Below are 16107 nucleotides of genomic sequence, written 5' to 3'. Positions count from 1 at the left end.
AAAAAAGCCAAAATCCCGATCATGCGTTACCACGGCATTTCTCACTCCATAAACCAACGCTAGTACATACCGATCGGAGTGTGAAAACCGTTCCATGCTAATGTACAGTATACTTTGCTTCTTTTCCCATCACAGGACCAACAATGAGGTAACGTTTCAATTTTTCGGTGCCAAAATTGATGCCGCACGGATACGAGACACCATGGAACGTATGGTAGAGCAGCGCATCCGAGCTGGCAGCAGCAGCAGCAACAGCGGTCCCGGCATTGCTTTCGCCTCGTACAAACCCACCTTTCGCCAGGATGCCGGCCTAATGCTGCAGGTAAAAGTCGCCCATTGATTTTTATGTCGGTCGATTTCCGCGTCATTGCTTTAATGGTTTCTATAATGGCCACCGGGCGCGGTTGAAAGTCGATGTTATTATACTGCACAGTCGAGTGATTTTGAAAGTTTTTAACTTCGCTTGAAAAGAAAGTTATTTGGCTGGGAAAAATATTTCAACAATGTGACGTTGCTGCTAAATCAAACATCAAGCAGGTACTAGGTTAACGATGTGATCAAACATCAGGATTCAATATCAGGTTGAGTTGAACAACACCACTTGAAACTTTGCTTGGTTTCCGGAATTATTATTTAATATTACGTAGCAACTCATAGAAGGTTCTATTTTGGCTTATTTACCACTTGCCAAAATTAAAAGCAAGTGTCAATTATTAGACAAAAAACCTTCAGTGTAGGGTGCGTGACTGATATGTCAGAACAAACTCTATATCCAATGAAAAAAATTTAAAGACTCGACTCGAGACACTGATTTCTCTTCATTACACGCTATCTGTTTATAACGTTGTAGTTTTAGTGCACCCGCTATATTAACGTTCTGATTATCTCCCAAGTTAATTCATGTTTCATGACACTCTTGGAAACTCTCTTGAAACTTATTTTGTACTTGTAATACGCTTTAAAACCTGAACTGTTTCTTGGATTTCTTGTTTAGTTCAAAAGTAGTATTGGAACCTGCTTCACCTTATTCGAAGCAATTTAAAACTAGCTGGAAAACTCATTGAAGCCAACAAGTGTGTAGTTCATTTGGTTTTGTGCATTTTATCATCATAAAATAAATGAAGGTACAATTTATTTACGACAAGCTGACCCGACAGTCTTTGCCGCACTTCTTTAATAATCAAATTTTTAACATACACGTTCCCATTTGTTTTTTTTAGCGGCCTCTCAGATGTTATTTAGTGAAACTATTTCGAACCACCGTGCGTCTCCATCAAGTATTGCAGTAACTTTTTTTCAATGGAGGCGCTGTATGGTGCATGGATGATTCCTGATATGCAATGTAAAAAATCAAAAAAAACATTGTCTGCAAAATAAAAAAAAACATCTTCATCAAAATTTATTATTTTATGTAAAACTTTCTGAGGGATACAAAAAGTCAAACGACAGGGCCTGGCAACCTCTAAAGCGGCGAAACATTCTGAGCACTATCTAGAGTACAGTTGTGGATTTTTTTGAAAGGTCTTTAATTTGACGTCAAATCAACCTAAATCGATCAAACGGCTCAATTGCTAAAAGTGCATTCCAAAAGCTCAAGCTGGAAATAAATGAAAGACTATAGCTTTTCAATCATTTCTATGAATTTGGCTACCCCTAGCCATTACCAAAACTCGTCAACTTACCTGAGAGTGTCGTATAGAAATTGCTCACCAGGTTCGTCGCTTCAACGTTATGTTTACGAAGAAACTCATTTAAGTCTCTGAAAAAACGGTAATGGCTAGGGACACCAAAATTCACAGGAATAGTTGAATAGCTATAATGTTTCATTTTTTCCGGTTTGAGCTTTTTGGGAGCACCTATGTTGACCAGTATAATCTGAACAAGCAAATCGCTGTTACAGGAACAGCAATTGCAAGTCAAACCAGATATTGGATGTGTGAAAACATTGTTCCACACATTGTTCATGTCATTGGTGTTCATAACACTGGTCAACAAAAGACAAAAAAATACGGCCCTTTGAGCTCAAACTGATAAAAAAATTTAAGCTATTCTACCATTCCTGTGAATTATGGTGCCCCAAACCATTTCAAAACGCGTCAAAAGCTCCCACTCACTCTAACGCGAACGTTAACCGTGCGTCTCCTTTCACTGTTAAAGCGATGGAGACGCCAATTAATCATACACAGTAAGAAAACTTAATCTCGAATCGCATATAATGAATTTCCCTGATGATGGAAAACTCCATAATATTCCACGCAATTTTTAATGATATTGCACATAATTTTCAAACAGAATCGTGGATTACATCAGAAGCAACTTAAATTTAAATGAAAAAATATTTTACGTGACGTGGAAAATTCAGGATATTTTTACTGTGTAGCACAGCGTTTTAGGGAACGAATTTAGGAAGAAAATTAGATCTGGGGCTCGATAGTAAGATTCTAGAGAAAAACTATCTTCTATAGAATCGTGCAATATGATAGAGCGCACATTTTCCTGTAATCACAAATTAGGGTGGTCAAAAGTTTCGATGAAATCCAGCATCTCCCATTCCCATTGCAGATAGAGTTAAACGTTGTTCTACAATGCTTTAACCGTATCAATATTGCGCATTGCGCAATTTCCTATAAGGAAGATTTTCTCTATTTTTCAAAATTTAGAGTTATAGGGGAACTGCTCCATTATTCATCTCAACAGCTAGCTGCACCTTTATTCATCTTATTTCTCTCATTTGTCCAATTTATCGTCAAATTTCTACAAATGTTTGAAAGTAAATCTATTTGCTTCTCGATTTTCTCAAGTGGTTGAAAGTTGTACGTTGAAAATATGGTAAATTTTGACGATAAATTGATCCAAAAAGCATGATGAGATGAGTATATACACTGAGATGAATATAGGAGCGGTTACCCTATTACTCTTTTACAAAAAGAAGAGGCTTGAAAGCTAAAATTGAAAAAAAAAAATAAAGATTACAGTTATTTAACTGTTCCTGTGAAATTTAGTGCCCCTAGCCATTTCAAAAACGCATCAAAAGCTCCAATTTCCTCTAACGCGAACGTTAACCATGCACCTCCTTTGACTGTTGAAGCGATGGAGACGCCACGTAATGATTGCACAGCGTTTTAGGGAACGGATTTTAAAAAGAAGAAATCTGGATCTAGAGCTCGATAGCAATACTCTAGAGAAAAACTTTCCTCTACAAAGTTGTTACATATTATGATGCGGTTATTTTTATGTTATCATCCTAACCATTATCACAAATGGCTTGGGACACCAACATTCACAGGAATGGTTGAATGACTATAGTCTTTCATTTTTTTCCGGTTTGAGCTTTTGAAGTGCACCTGTGCTGACCAGTGTTATCTTCGGTGATGTTGTGGATCATGTTATTTTAAGCAACTTTGCAGAAGACTACTTTCTGTAGCTCTTGAATTGCCTGAATGAGAGAAATTTTTTACAGGTTGGCTCGAAAAAAAAACCGTTTCAGCGCTTTTTTTTTTAATTCTAATTTCCCAGTAACGTTCAGATAACTTATAAATCTTCAAAGACTCAACTTTTGGTGGTTAAACTTTATATTTATCTTTAACAGGTGAAAAGCTATTTGAACTTTTAAAATACGAACTTTTCAAGTGTTGATATCTACGAATGGGCCAAATGAAAGAAGTATTTTCTGATTTTATTTAGAAGAGCAACTCATAAATATGATTATATAAAAAAAAATAAGAATAAGATATTCTTATAATTTAATAAAACATGTTTGAATCTCCTAATATTTTGTCAAAAACGTAATGTAAACTACTATTCTTGCCGTGTCAAATAAACTATTATTGACTGAAAAAAAATATACATAATCTTCGGCAGAATTAAATATAAACTATGTAACATCCACTTTATATTTGGTCGCAGTTAACTATTTACGGTGGTGCCTCTAGTGGCAGTTACGAGAAACCAATGACAGCGCACTGATGAGGAAGGTTTGTTTAGATAGTCGTGCAAGTTTCATCAAATTTAGTAAATCAAAGTTTTCGACGATGAAACGTGAAAGAAGAGAGAAAATTTTGTGTACTCACGTTGAAACATTGCGAAGTGCCACCAAATTCCCCAAATCAACCGTAAACAGCGTGCAGCAAACAATTCAATGAAACTCTAACGCTGGATTACACTGATCAAAGTAACCGCAGAAGTAGAACGATTGACAAGTAGCTACGATTGAAAGTCTGCAGAGCAGTTCGAGCGAACCCTGAGATCACCCTGAGCGTTTTGGTTAAGAAGTTCACGGCACTTTGCAGCACTGTTCGACGAGTCTGTCGGCGTGAAGGGCTGCGGTCGTTCTACGCCAGCATGTTCCCCAAAACGGGACTCTCAAGCAAAATCTCGTTGCAAAACACCGCGCTAGGATGCTGTATGAGAAAGTATTGAACAAATTCGACGGCTGCATTTTAATCTACGATGAGACATGTGTAAAAATGAATTCCGCGCGGCTCTCAGGACAAAAATTCTATATGTCCAAGCACAAGGGTGATGGCTCCAAGTGGTTTAAATTTGTGATTGCTGACAAGTTCGCTCGAAAGCTGATGGTGTGGCAGGGGATCTGCAGCTGTGGCAAAAAAATCAAAGTTCTTATCACCGGATCAACCTTAAATGGCCAGGTTGTAGCCGTAGCGAACCGATCTTGCTTAAGCCAGTAGTTAAAGCTTTACGGAGACTACCGCCACGATAAATGTTGCCCGGATGAGACTGCTTTTCTATGCAAGTCCAAGTTGAATCCCTTCTAAGAAAGAATTCAGATCGGTTCAGCTCGCTAGCTAGTTTCCACCAAAACAGGTGCAAAACTCGAAAAGAAATTTAACGAACCCAAAGCTCACCGTACATAATTCTTGATATAGGAAACAGTTAAGCTTTAATCATAGCTGGAAACTTACAAAACCTGCCACCAGACAGCGCCAACTTGAGAAGAACCGAACATATGCATGCCTGAGACTTTCGCATGCTGCAAACTAAAACGGAGCGAACGAACTCCTGGTGCCGGCCGAAAAGGGTTGATTCGGGCCAGCAGAATCGTTTCTCGGGCCAATCCGGAGAATTCTGGCTGTGCTGACTCGGCGAGGTAGCGGTGATGACGGGTGGCGCGCAAACGGCGCGGCAAGCTTGATGAGAACGTGCTCTCGTGCGGTTTCTCCGATTCCTAGGGTGAGAAAGTCTGATGGCATATGCCACCGAGAGGTCGTTAGCCTTTGCTGCGGGTCGTTAGCCTTTGCACGTGCTTACCTTTCTGTCTCCTAGCATGCACACGAATCGGGTTTCACACACTTAACTATTCGCACGTTCTATCTAACTCCTAGAAATACAAAAACTTTAGCTCATGAACTACTCCCCTAGCACTCTCTGCTTTTACCTTGAAGCAGTGACCTAACGCGAAACTATTCACTTCAACTATGTTTGGCGGTTTGGAACGAAGTGATCGTACAGTTTTAGCCCTCATATAAACTAGGAGACCTGACTACTTGCCGAAAGTACGTCAGTACATAATCGAAAATCCTTCGGGATCACTCGGAATTCGCTGAATAATTCTTTCGGTTCGTTTTGACCTACGCAAGTAGTTTTGCCTTCTCTTTCCTTCAACTTTCCTAGAAAGGTTCGTTTTGAACCTGCATGTAAAGTAATCTCGGGTTTCCTTATATAATTTATTTCGGCTATCTAAGGGATCGACGCATGGACATGCGACGCGTGGCCTACATTTTGGCGATTCTACCTTAGACACAACCCAACTGAGCACTAATCAAGGTGAATATTTACAGGACTTAAGTGTTATATTCTAAATTTTATAGTAAGAATATTTTATCGCTTCCAACTCAACCGTACTGCATTATGCTGTGACCGGCAACGGTTACAAGGTGTACAAGGAACGGTGCCTCCAGAAACGGACCTTGCCCATCAATATCATAAATATGGTGGGTTAGTGGCTTTTTCAATGATATCATTGAAAAAGCCACTAACCCACCAAATTTCCCAGATTTTCGTCCAATTGAAAATTATTGGTCGTTAATCAAGAGCAAGTTGAAGAAAAGTAGCAGTACGATAAAATAAAACTAGCTGATTTACATAAATGGTGAAAGAAAATGGCGAATCAGATTGACAGTTCCACTGTGCAGAAGATGATGGGCGGTATAAAACGAGAAATGTGTGAAATTATCCGAAACTCAGACAAATATTTTTGTTCTGCTAAGCAATTCCACAAAAAAACGGGCAACCAATTCAATCGTCCATTTTTGATTTGGCTGAAACTTTGCATAGACGTTTCTATAGGCAAAAGATGCCATTTTGTGCTATTTGTTTAATTTTGTTGAACACGATTCATTTTTGATAAGCTATTTAAAAATGCTATTTTGGGAAGGTATTGATGATTACAACTATTTTTAGAGCCCAAAACGGTTTGTTTGATCGGTGTGACGTCTTTGGCAAAGTTGTAGATAATGGTTTTTTTTCCGAAAAAAATATACACTTAAAAAAAAGTATTCATTTTTTGAGTTGAAAGAAAAATGGAAAATAATCATCTGAAAAAGTTCGTTTTATAAAAATTTGATTTATTTTTATAAAAACTACAGACGATTACCTTAAGAATGGAACCGATCCGAGCATAAAGGAATCATAAACTTTTATCTTGATTTCTCCATGATCGGACCGGTTTCATTGATATCTTTTGTAGTTTTTATAAAAAAAAATCAGTTTTTTAAAATATGAGATTTTTTGATAATAAATTTTTAATTTTTCTTTTAATTTTTTCTAAAAAATAAATAATTTTTAGGATGTATATGTTTAAGGATAAAAAAAAGCTTCCTGTTGGTACCGAGCTACGATGCTGGCCTAACAAGCCGCTAGCCCCGCAATTGACCTGTACACTAAACAGTTGGCTGCGAAGTCTATGTATCTGTGTCTACGAAACAATTTGGAAAAAAAAACAATAAAACTGGGACATATTTTGTGGAACCGCTTTAAATTACTTTAAAGGTCAAAGAAATTTGCTGCAAAATGACATCTCAAAATTTTTTCTACGTGTGTTTTGAGGAAGATATGTACCATTTTATGCGACCAAACATTAAATGGATCAAGCTTTAGAATTTTACAGATTGATTAACGGAAATTGAAACGCGCTCCTTTGAAAGGCAGTTAGCGGGACCGCTACATCTTTACCAAGGAGGTTGTATCGAAGTTCTCCGATCGGGCTGAAACTTCCAAGATTTGTTTATCTATATAATAAAGTAATGTTTTGCATAATCAGAGATTTTTTGAACAGGTGTAAGTGGGGCAGGCCCTTCAAAACCTTGTGTTAAAACACTGCTCAAATCATAACATAATATTTACTCTCGGCTATCTCTCAAAGTTACACGATGAAGTGAGAGGTTATTTTTGGTGTCAACAAGAGAATGAATGAGTGCCAGTAAAGCCACGGGATACTTTTTGCTGAGCTTTTTTTTCAAAATGTTCAAAAGAAGTAGATTACCAAGAAACCTTCTGTAATTTAAAACCAAATATATTTTATATTGCATAATCCAGATTTTTATTCTGAATTATCATTGTTAAGTTTAAGTAATTTAATTTGTTTATTCATTTAACAATAACTTGTAAGATTAGTGAAAAATAAATAATAATAATAATGATGATAATAATAATAATCAGAATCATCATCATCTAACCACTCATCCACAAGCTTATGATTAATTACACTCAATGTATTTCCCAAGAATCCATTTTTCCTGTTGCATTTGTATCTGCAAATAAATAACGTTACCCTGATAGATTTAGCCCGATCGGGGAACCTCGAAACAAGTTATGGTTGGGGTCTTCGCGAACTGGTTCTTAAGTCGTGTTTCAATTTCACATAATGAAAGTGCATTTGAAAAGCTCCAACCGGAAAAAATGAAAAATTATTGCTATACAACCATTCATAAGAATGTTGGTGCCCCTAGCCATTACCCAAACTTCCCTTAAATTGTTTGTTTTGTACATATTCCTGTATCAAAAATCAGTCAATAATGTTTCTAACGAAAAATAAAATTCTTATATCAAACTTTCAAAGCTTTTCATCACTTCCATCACTAAATAAACCTTATTCAACATTTATCATATTTTTAGGCGACTGACCGTGTTTGAATTTTGGGTTTTCCTCTTTTGGAATTGTCAACTTTGAATATGCCGTTTCGGAAACTTTTACGAAACTGCACAAATCGATCATGCAAAATCTAAAATATAACTTCTTCATGGGATCAAAAAAGGGGGTGTCCGCTTTGGCAGATCGAATCACAGTGCCCCTCAATCTGTTGTGAACTAAATGTATCATACTTAATACGACATAACATAATAATCTTCTTCTTTCGTCAGCGTTAATAAAATATTTGTTAAACCAAGCTATTAACAGCTGTAAAGCAGTAACCTGGGTTTGCAAATATAGCCTTACGAAAATAAACCAATCATCTTTTGTGACAATCCACAATCATCATGAAACGATCTCTCGCTAATAATACCCGGAAGACAAATTTAACAGCCATTCAAAAAAAAAATCAACGTCTTTGAATGAGCTCAATTCAAAAGAACGAAGAATGATACTCCGGGAGGCTCAAGAATTCGTCGCCCACGGAAGGTAAAGTGTAATTTTTAATGTAAACATAAAGATAAAATCGCTTCCCCCTTGGGTATACAGCCAGACGGGCTTAGCCCTTGTAAGAGGCTTTCGGGATCGCAACTGAGTGTACCTGTGCATATTCATTAGACGTGCTCAATTTTTTTTTCAAATTTCAGAGTTTGGCAGGAAGCATGTTTACCGCTTAAGCCCGAGGGTGATATGACACATACATAGTACACAGTTTAAAGCTAAATTAAAACAGTTTGCTGCAAGCAAATATGACGGAAGTGCGTTACTTTAGAACGCGTGTGAGGTGTTAACTTTTTATACCTGCGAGTACGTTGATGGCAAAAAGCTCTGATTCATTCATAAATTACCCGGTTTTTTTTTTCATAGCAAGAAATTTTTAAAGCTTATGTTTGATCTCACCTATGCTAACGGCAACAGCAAACGTTAAAGCACAGCAGTGAAAGTTTCCAGACGCATAATGAGTCAGAGGATTGCGGACGTCCTGTGACACATTCCTTTTAACATGAAAGGTGTTCTGTGAAACACACCTGTGTGCATTATTGACAATAAGATGCTATGAAGCTCTCAAGCACGAAATTAGATTTCAAGGTGCTTCAAAATATCATCGCTTGATCCAATAGTCTCTTATTAGAAGTGATGGAATTTCATCACTATTCATCACTTGAGAAAGTGTACTCCGTTGCACAGTGTTTCAATATTCGATTTTTTTACCTGAATTTTGGTGTCTCGTATGAAAAAAGCTAAGCACAATAAGTGCTAAATCTGTATTAAATATTTTGAAAAAAAATTAGCTTTTCATTAGAATAAAATATGAATTTTAATAAAATTAAATCAGGATCAAATAAAATTGAACTTCAACGTGACGCAATTTTTATTCCGCCCCTGTGCCATTTAGATCGCTGTGCGTTGGCCACCTGAAACCAGTTAACAGAACATTAATTTGCAATTTGCGGCTCCGCGTGGTGCCACTTTTCTTTCTCGCTCTACTTCTAGTCCGTGGTCGTCAATCAGCGGAGCCCCGTGCGTGAGAACACCGAATTTATCCTGTCCTGTGTGGCGCAGGGCTCATCGACGATGACTTTCCGCTGGTACAAGAACGGTTTCTTCGTGAACGTGACGAAGGCAACACGGTAAGTCACTGATAACAATGAACGCACCCCATAAATCTTTCGAGAAGAACCCTGCTCTCCACCTTCCACCCAGCGTATTATCCCGAGCCATTTGCTAGGCGCTCACCTGTGACAACCTTTGTTCTTCCCCCGTCCCGTGTCGTCATTTTCCGCTGGCTGAGTTGCTGTAGTTTTCTGCGCAAAACCGGTTCCTAAAATATTTACTTTTTCATTACTTCAGCCCTCCGACTTGAACGCTTTCAAGAACCTGAATTTGTTATCTTTCCACATCACATACTTTGTTATAAAATTTCTATCCCATTTGGATCGCGTAATCCCACTCTCGCAATTTCACGTGTATGTTGCTGTGATTTCTTTGAAATGCGAAAACTTCCACCCAGCTTCCTCAGTGCCTCCACCAGCGAGTCCTTAATAAAAGCCTTAATAAAAGTTATTTGAACCTGTTCTTATTTACATGTCGTTTCAACGACCCATTGCCGATGGGTGGCTGCTTTCATCTTGCCCGTGCTGACCTTTTGATGGGGCGGCTCTGCCCTGTGTGGGCTCGTAACATGCGTTTGGATGTCACCCGTAACATCAACATCAACAAATACGACAACGATGGCACATCATTAATTCAGAAATATGTGGACCCGGCTGCTGCCTCTCGACTCCAAGGATCACTACACGGCACTTTTGGGCATCACAAAAGCGAGCCGTCTTGACGAAGGCTTTTACACCTGCCAGGTAAGATCAGCAGAGGTGGTGAAGGTGCTTCGTGTTACCAAGAAATTCCATTTGTCTCTTCGGTGGGTGCCTTTTGTAGACAGCCATGAACTGAACTTGGTAATTATCATGCTGAGTACTGCGTATGAAGGCGACGAAAAGGCTAGCGGACATTGTTGCCGGGTGAATGGTGAACTTCGTAGTTGTGAAATGCTGGATTTTTTGACAAGCTCTGCAAAATTTTATGTTTTGAGTTTTTTCGCAGCTGAATTAAATATACTGTACGCAGTTGTATACTTCCAATTAGGAAGATTTTGTTATTTGTGTTGTATTCTAATTAGATGGAGAAAGGAGAGGGGTAAGGCATGGTTTTTAGACATGATGGACTCTAGGCATACTATGTATTTCATCATGCAAAATTATAAAAATGTTTGGTTCTAACCTTAATAATGAATGTCTTTTACCTGTAACGCAACTTTTGTAAACATATACTGTGACATGTTCTGCAGTATTTTCGTCAATCCACAGTACCTGCAGATTGAAATATTGCAAAAAATACTATAAACTTGTTTCTTCGATTTTAAGTTCGTAAATCACTCAATGTTTCTAGATTACCTGAATCGAATCAAAACAGCGAATGCAGACTATGAAAATAACTGCATTATTTTAACACATTTCTACCAAAACAAATTATTCAAATATTCATACTGTGACTGAAATTGTTACATTGGAACCGTTCATTAGTTGCCATTAGAATGGAAAATGATTTTTTACAACACTTGATGTATTCATATGTGTTTAAATTGTCTACTTTTTAAGCATGTAAATAATAGGAAATTTAAATCCAATAACTTCATGACACAATTTAATTGAAAAAAATCTGATCCGAAAATTCTCAATAAAATAATAAAAAATAAAAAAATCCAAAATAAGAAGTTTGATTAAATTTGATAAATTATTTAAAAGAATAATCAGGATTTAGAAACTGAAGCGACCCAAGGTAACTAAGATGTTTGCTATTTGAAGCGACTGCCGACCCTCCGTAGAAAGTAATAGCCTCCTATAATCAAACAGCTAACTTCCTTATTTTTTAGCTAATGATTATTAATCTTAGATTCTATCCAAATATTGAGTCAGTAGCGATAGCGATTTAGTAAGTGGAAACAGTGTTAACTCATGTTTGGCTTATTAAATTTAATATACATTTTATTTGATGTAAATTTACTTTGAGTTAGGAAGAGACGAATCAACCCAAAGACTGTAAGTCTCTATAATAAAGGAAAAAAGTTCGAGTTATACAAAAAGGAATAAATGCAGCACTAAAAGATTAGAACGAGATTTATATTTTAAGAATGCCTAGTAAAATGGCTGTTCCATTTAATTTGTGTATTTTTGTCACTTGAGTTCTTTTCCTTATTGAACACCAAAAATAGTTCATTTTTTAAAACTTCATAAGAAATTAAATTAATCACCCGATTATATCACGTCTCGTTTTTTACCTTTTCACGCGAATTTATCATCATGAAACATTTCATGGAAAAAAATTTAGGGCGAACTGACATTCTATCTAGACTCAATATTTAAGTACTTCTACACAATTCTGTATGAAATAACTTCATTCTGGATATAGTTTACATTATCAAACTCAACCATTGCACAGTGTTCTATTTTACCGTTTTCGTGCGAAATATTAAATAGTAATCTAAATGTTTATTATAGCCATAAAGTATGTTTGGAGAAGTTTCAAGATATTCAAGAATGCATCTGCTATGATCAAAAGATGAGTGATCAATCCATTCAAAAGTTAGATGACAAATTTATTTTTTCATTCATTTCATTTCATTTTTTCATTCAGTATCTTCATCAAAGTTCAAGGTAATCTCAAAACAAGGAACATTGCCGAAGACATCATGTTTCTATCTCTTACATATTACTAACCATACAAAGTTTTCTATGAAGAGGCACTAAAATTCACAATTTTCGTTCTAACTTTTCCCCAGATTTTTTCGAATTTAAAACCTTCTACAAAGTTATTAACCATGCATGCTTTTGCTACACATTGTTATTTTTTTTCTCTTGAAATTATTTGTTTATTTGTTTATTAAAAGTAATTTGAAATATTTAGAAATTTTTGGGGGCAATCGCACCTTAATCATTTCCAAATCTCACGTTTCTTCACAAGTGGCAATTCCATTCAATGCAATAATTATCTTTAGACTGTCAATTGGAGGTAAAAATTTTGTCTGTAAGAGTCCGCAAACATCCTTTCGGATTGAATTACAGTAGTACGGCAAAACGGTTAACTATGTTAACTTTTTAAAGTTATAATTAAATATATGCAGAATTTCGCGCTAACTCGACCAAACGTTGGCAGCACCCATTCAAAATTTAATGATACTTTGTGAATGTGTAGGCCTTACTACCGTAGAAAACAATCCGTTTTTTTGAAAATTTTTAAAATTTCATTCCAAAATATTTAAATTATTAAAATCAGCTTAAAAACAAATGATGTTTTTGAAAATATCGGTCGTTCCAGATCTTTTTGCCTTTCTCCTAGAAAGGTATAGCAATCACTGGAAAAACCAAAGGTATAAAAGTGGTCCCAATGGCCGAATGTAATATACCACTCGACCCCTTTCGACGAACTGAGCATTTTCTGTATGTATGTATGTATGTGTGTATGTGTGTGTGTATGTGTGTGTATGTGTGTGTGTATGTGCACCTTTTTTTCTCACTCACTTTTCTCAGAGATGGCTGCACCGATTTTCATAAAATTAATTGCAAATGAAAGGTCTAGTTGCGCCATAGGTTGCTATTGAATTTCATTGTAATCAGATTTTTAGTTTAGAGGTTATGTATCAAAATGTAAAAATCACGAAACATCAATATCTCAGAAACTACATAACCGATTTCAATAAAACTGGTTTCTAATGATCGGGCTGTCTCCAAAACCCTTAACTTTTAAATTTCGTTATGATTGAACGTATGGTTCAAAAGTTATGTAAAGAAAAGTTATCCTGAGGTTGTTTAAACTCACTCATTTTTCTCAGAGATGGCTGAACCGATTTTCACAAAATTGGTGTCAAATAAAAGGGCTAGCTGCCCCATAGGTTGCTATTGAATTTCATTGTAATCGGATAGTAACTTTGTCCGTTGTTCATGAAAATGTGAAATCACATAATGGAAATAAACATATTGACTTTCTCCTAAGGATCACTGGCTAATTAAAAGGTAGAAAAGTGATCCAAATGGCCGAATGTCATATACTACTCGACTCAGTTCGACGATTTGAGCATTTTCTACATGTATGTGCACCTTTTTTTGGCACTCACTTTGCTCAGAGATGGTCTGACCGATTCTTTCTATCTTGGTGTCAAATGATGGGCCTATTTCCCGCTTAGGTTGCTATTGAATTTCATTGTAATCAAACTTTTAGTTTTGGCGCTGCGTCAGAATGTGAAAATCGCTCCTCTATCTCAGAAGCATACCTAGTTTAATTCAAATTAATAGGCTTTTAAACCCTTAAACAATGAATTTCATAATGTTCAATCATGTGGTTTGAAAGTTATAGAACGAAATGTAACCCGCCGACTGTTTAAAACTATAGCTACGATCAAAATATGTGGCCTCAACATCATTTAAATTTGATATTGTACTATCTCAATGTTCGCGGCCTTGCTCGGGATTGAAGTTGAAATTAAAAGTCATTTCTATCATTTCACTTTTTGCCTTTCTCCTAGAAAGGTATAACAATCACTGCAAAAACTAAAGGTATAAAATGATCAAAAGGGCCGAATATCGTATATCACTCGACTCAGTTCGACGAGCTGAGCATTTTCTGTACGTGTGTGTGTATGTGTGTGTGTGTAACGCTCTCCCAATCTCACTAGATTTGCTCAGAGATGGCTGAACCGATTTCAATGAAATTAATTGCAGATGAAAGGTCTACTTGCCCTATAAGACTCAATTGAATTTTATTGTATTCTGATTTCTATTTTAGAGGTTATGTATCAAAATGTAAAAATCACGAAACATCAATATCTCAGAAACTACTCAACCGATTTGAACAAAATTGGTTTCAAATGAACGGACTACCTAAAAACCCTTGACTTTTGAATTTTATGAAGATTGAACATGTGGTTCAGAAGTTATGGAAAGAAACGTATTCTGGAAACTATAACTCATGTTTCTCTGAGATGGCTGGTTCGATTTTCATAGAATTAGTGTCATATGGATGGTCTTATTGCCCCATAAGACCCTATTGATTTTTTTTGCAAACGGATTATTACTTTGCCTGTTATGTTTAAAAATGTGAAATCCAGCTATGAAAAGAAACATATTCCATAGACTACTTGGACTCACTCACTTTTCTCAGAGATGGTTGAACCGATTTCCACCAAATTAGTATCAAATGAAAGGTCTAGATGCCTCATAACACCCTATTAAATTTCGTTGTAATCGAACTGTAACTTTGTCTGTAATATATCGAAATGTGAAAATCACGAAACTTCATTATCTTAGAAACTACACAACCGATTTGGACAATATTGATATCAGATGAACGGGCTAGTTAAGGGTTAACTGATGAATAATTATTGAACACGTGGTTTCAAAGTTTGGATGCCCTATACGTTTCCTTTTCTTTTGATTGTAATCAAACTTAAGCCACCGTTATGTTTTAATTTGTAAATCAACGAAAGTCTATTATCTCAAGTATTACACGACTTTTTTGAACATAACTAGTGTCATACAAACGAGTCATCTAACAAACCTCCAAATAACAAACTTCATAACAATTTGATATGCTGTTCAAAAGTTTTGTAAAGAAAAAAAAATCAAAGACTATTCAACACTATACCTGCTTTGATATATATGGCCTCAACATGATTTAAGTGTGGTATCGTACTATTTGAACGTTCCCGGTATCCCTCGTGATTAAATTGTTCGAAATTAAGAGTCATTTCTTTTATTTCGCTATTTCTTAAGCACTAACATTACGTCGAATTTCATATTCTATGTTTTAATTACAACATCAATATTTTAGAATCCAAAAAGTGAATATACCTTTATTGGATTTAAGCATTCATGTAAATCTATTTTTACAAATAATAAGTTTGAATGAGAAAGGCTGAGTCTGACCGCTAGGTGGATTAATTTAGGTTTTTAAATAAGTCTTTAGGATAGACAACAGTATTTTATAACTCCCACAGGGCAGTATGTGCAGTTTATCGTGGCGTGCTGAGATGGTCTTAGGGGTAGTTATACCTTTCCCAGTGGTTTAATTGGCTAAAACACCTTGCCGGAGACAACGGAGATTGTGGATTTGGACGAGGGAAATTTTTCCTAAGTCCTAAATCACACCTTCTATTCCCGTTCACTTTCGCATTCTCGCACACTACATACATGGCAGGTTATGCAGAAATGCCGCGAATATAACGTGCCCACACATCATTTGTTCATCGATTTCAAATCGGCGTACGACACAATCGATCGGGACAAGCTATGGCAAATTATGCACGACTACGGATTTTCGGACAAACTGACGCGGTTGGTCAAAGCGACGATGGATCGAGTGATGTGTGTAGTTCGAGTTTCGGGGGCACTCTCGAGCCCCTTCGAAAC

General features: G+C 36.4%; 1 protein-coding gene across 2 annotated transcripts in view; it reads left to right on the top strand.

The window, feature by feature from the left end:
- The window catches only part of LOC129732403 (uncharacterized), a 596785-nt gene that overhangs the window by 394869 nt on the left and 185809 nt on the right, over window positions 1-16107 (top strand). For both annotated transcript variants that reach the window (XM_055693256.1, XM_055693257.1), the window contains exons 9-11: window positions 136-322; window positions 9644-9780; window positions 10401-10506. In XM_055693256.1, coding sequence (XP_055549231.1) covers window positions 136-322; window positions 9644-9780; window positions 10401-10506 — 430 coding nt within the window. The remainder of the gene's footprint in view (window positions 1-135; window positions 323-9643; window positions 9781-10400; window positions 10507-16107) is intronic.

Source organism: Wyeomyia smithii, chromosome 3 (assembly GCF_029784165.1).
Source record: "Wyeomyia smithii strain HCP4-BCI-WySm-NY-G18 chromosome 3, ASM2978416v1, whole genome shotgun sequence".
NCBI classification, from domain to species: domain Eukaryota; kingdom Metazoa; phylum Arthropoda; class Insecta; order Diptera; family Culicidae; genus Wyeomyia; species Wyeomyia smithii.
This window is presented reverse-complemented; position numbering and strand designations above follow the sequence as displayed.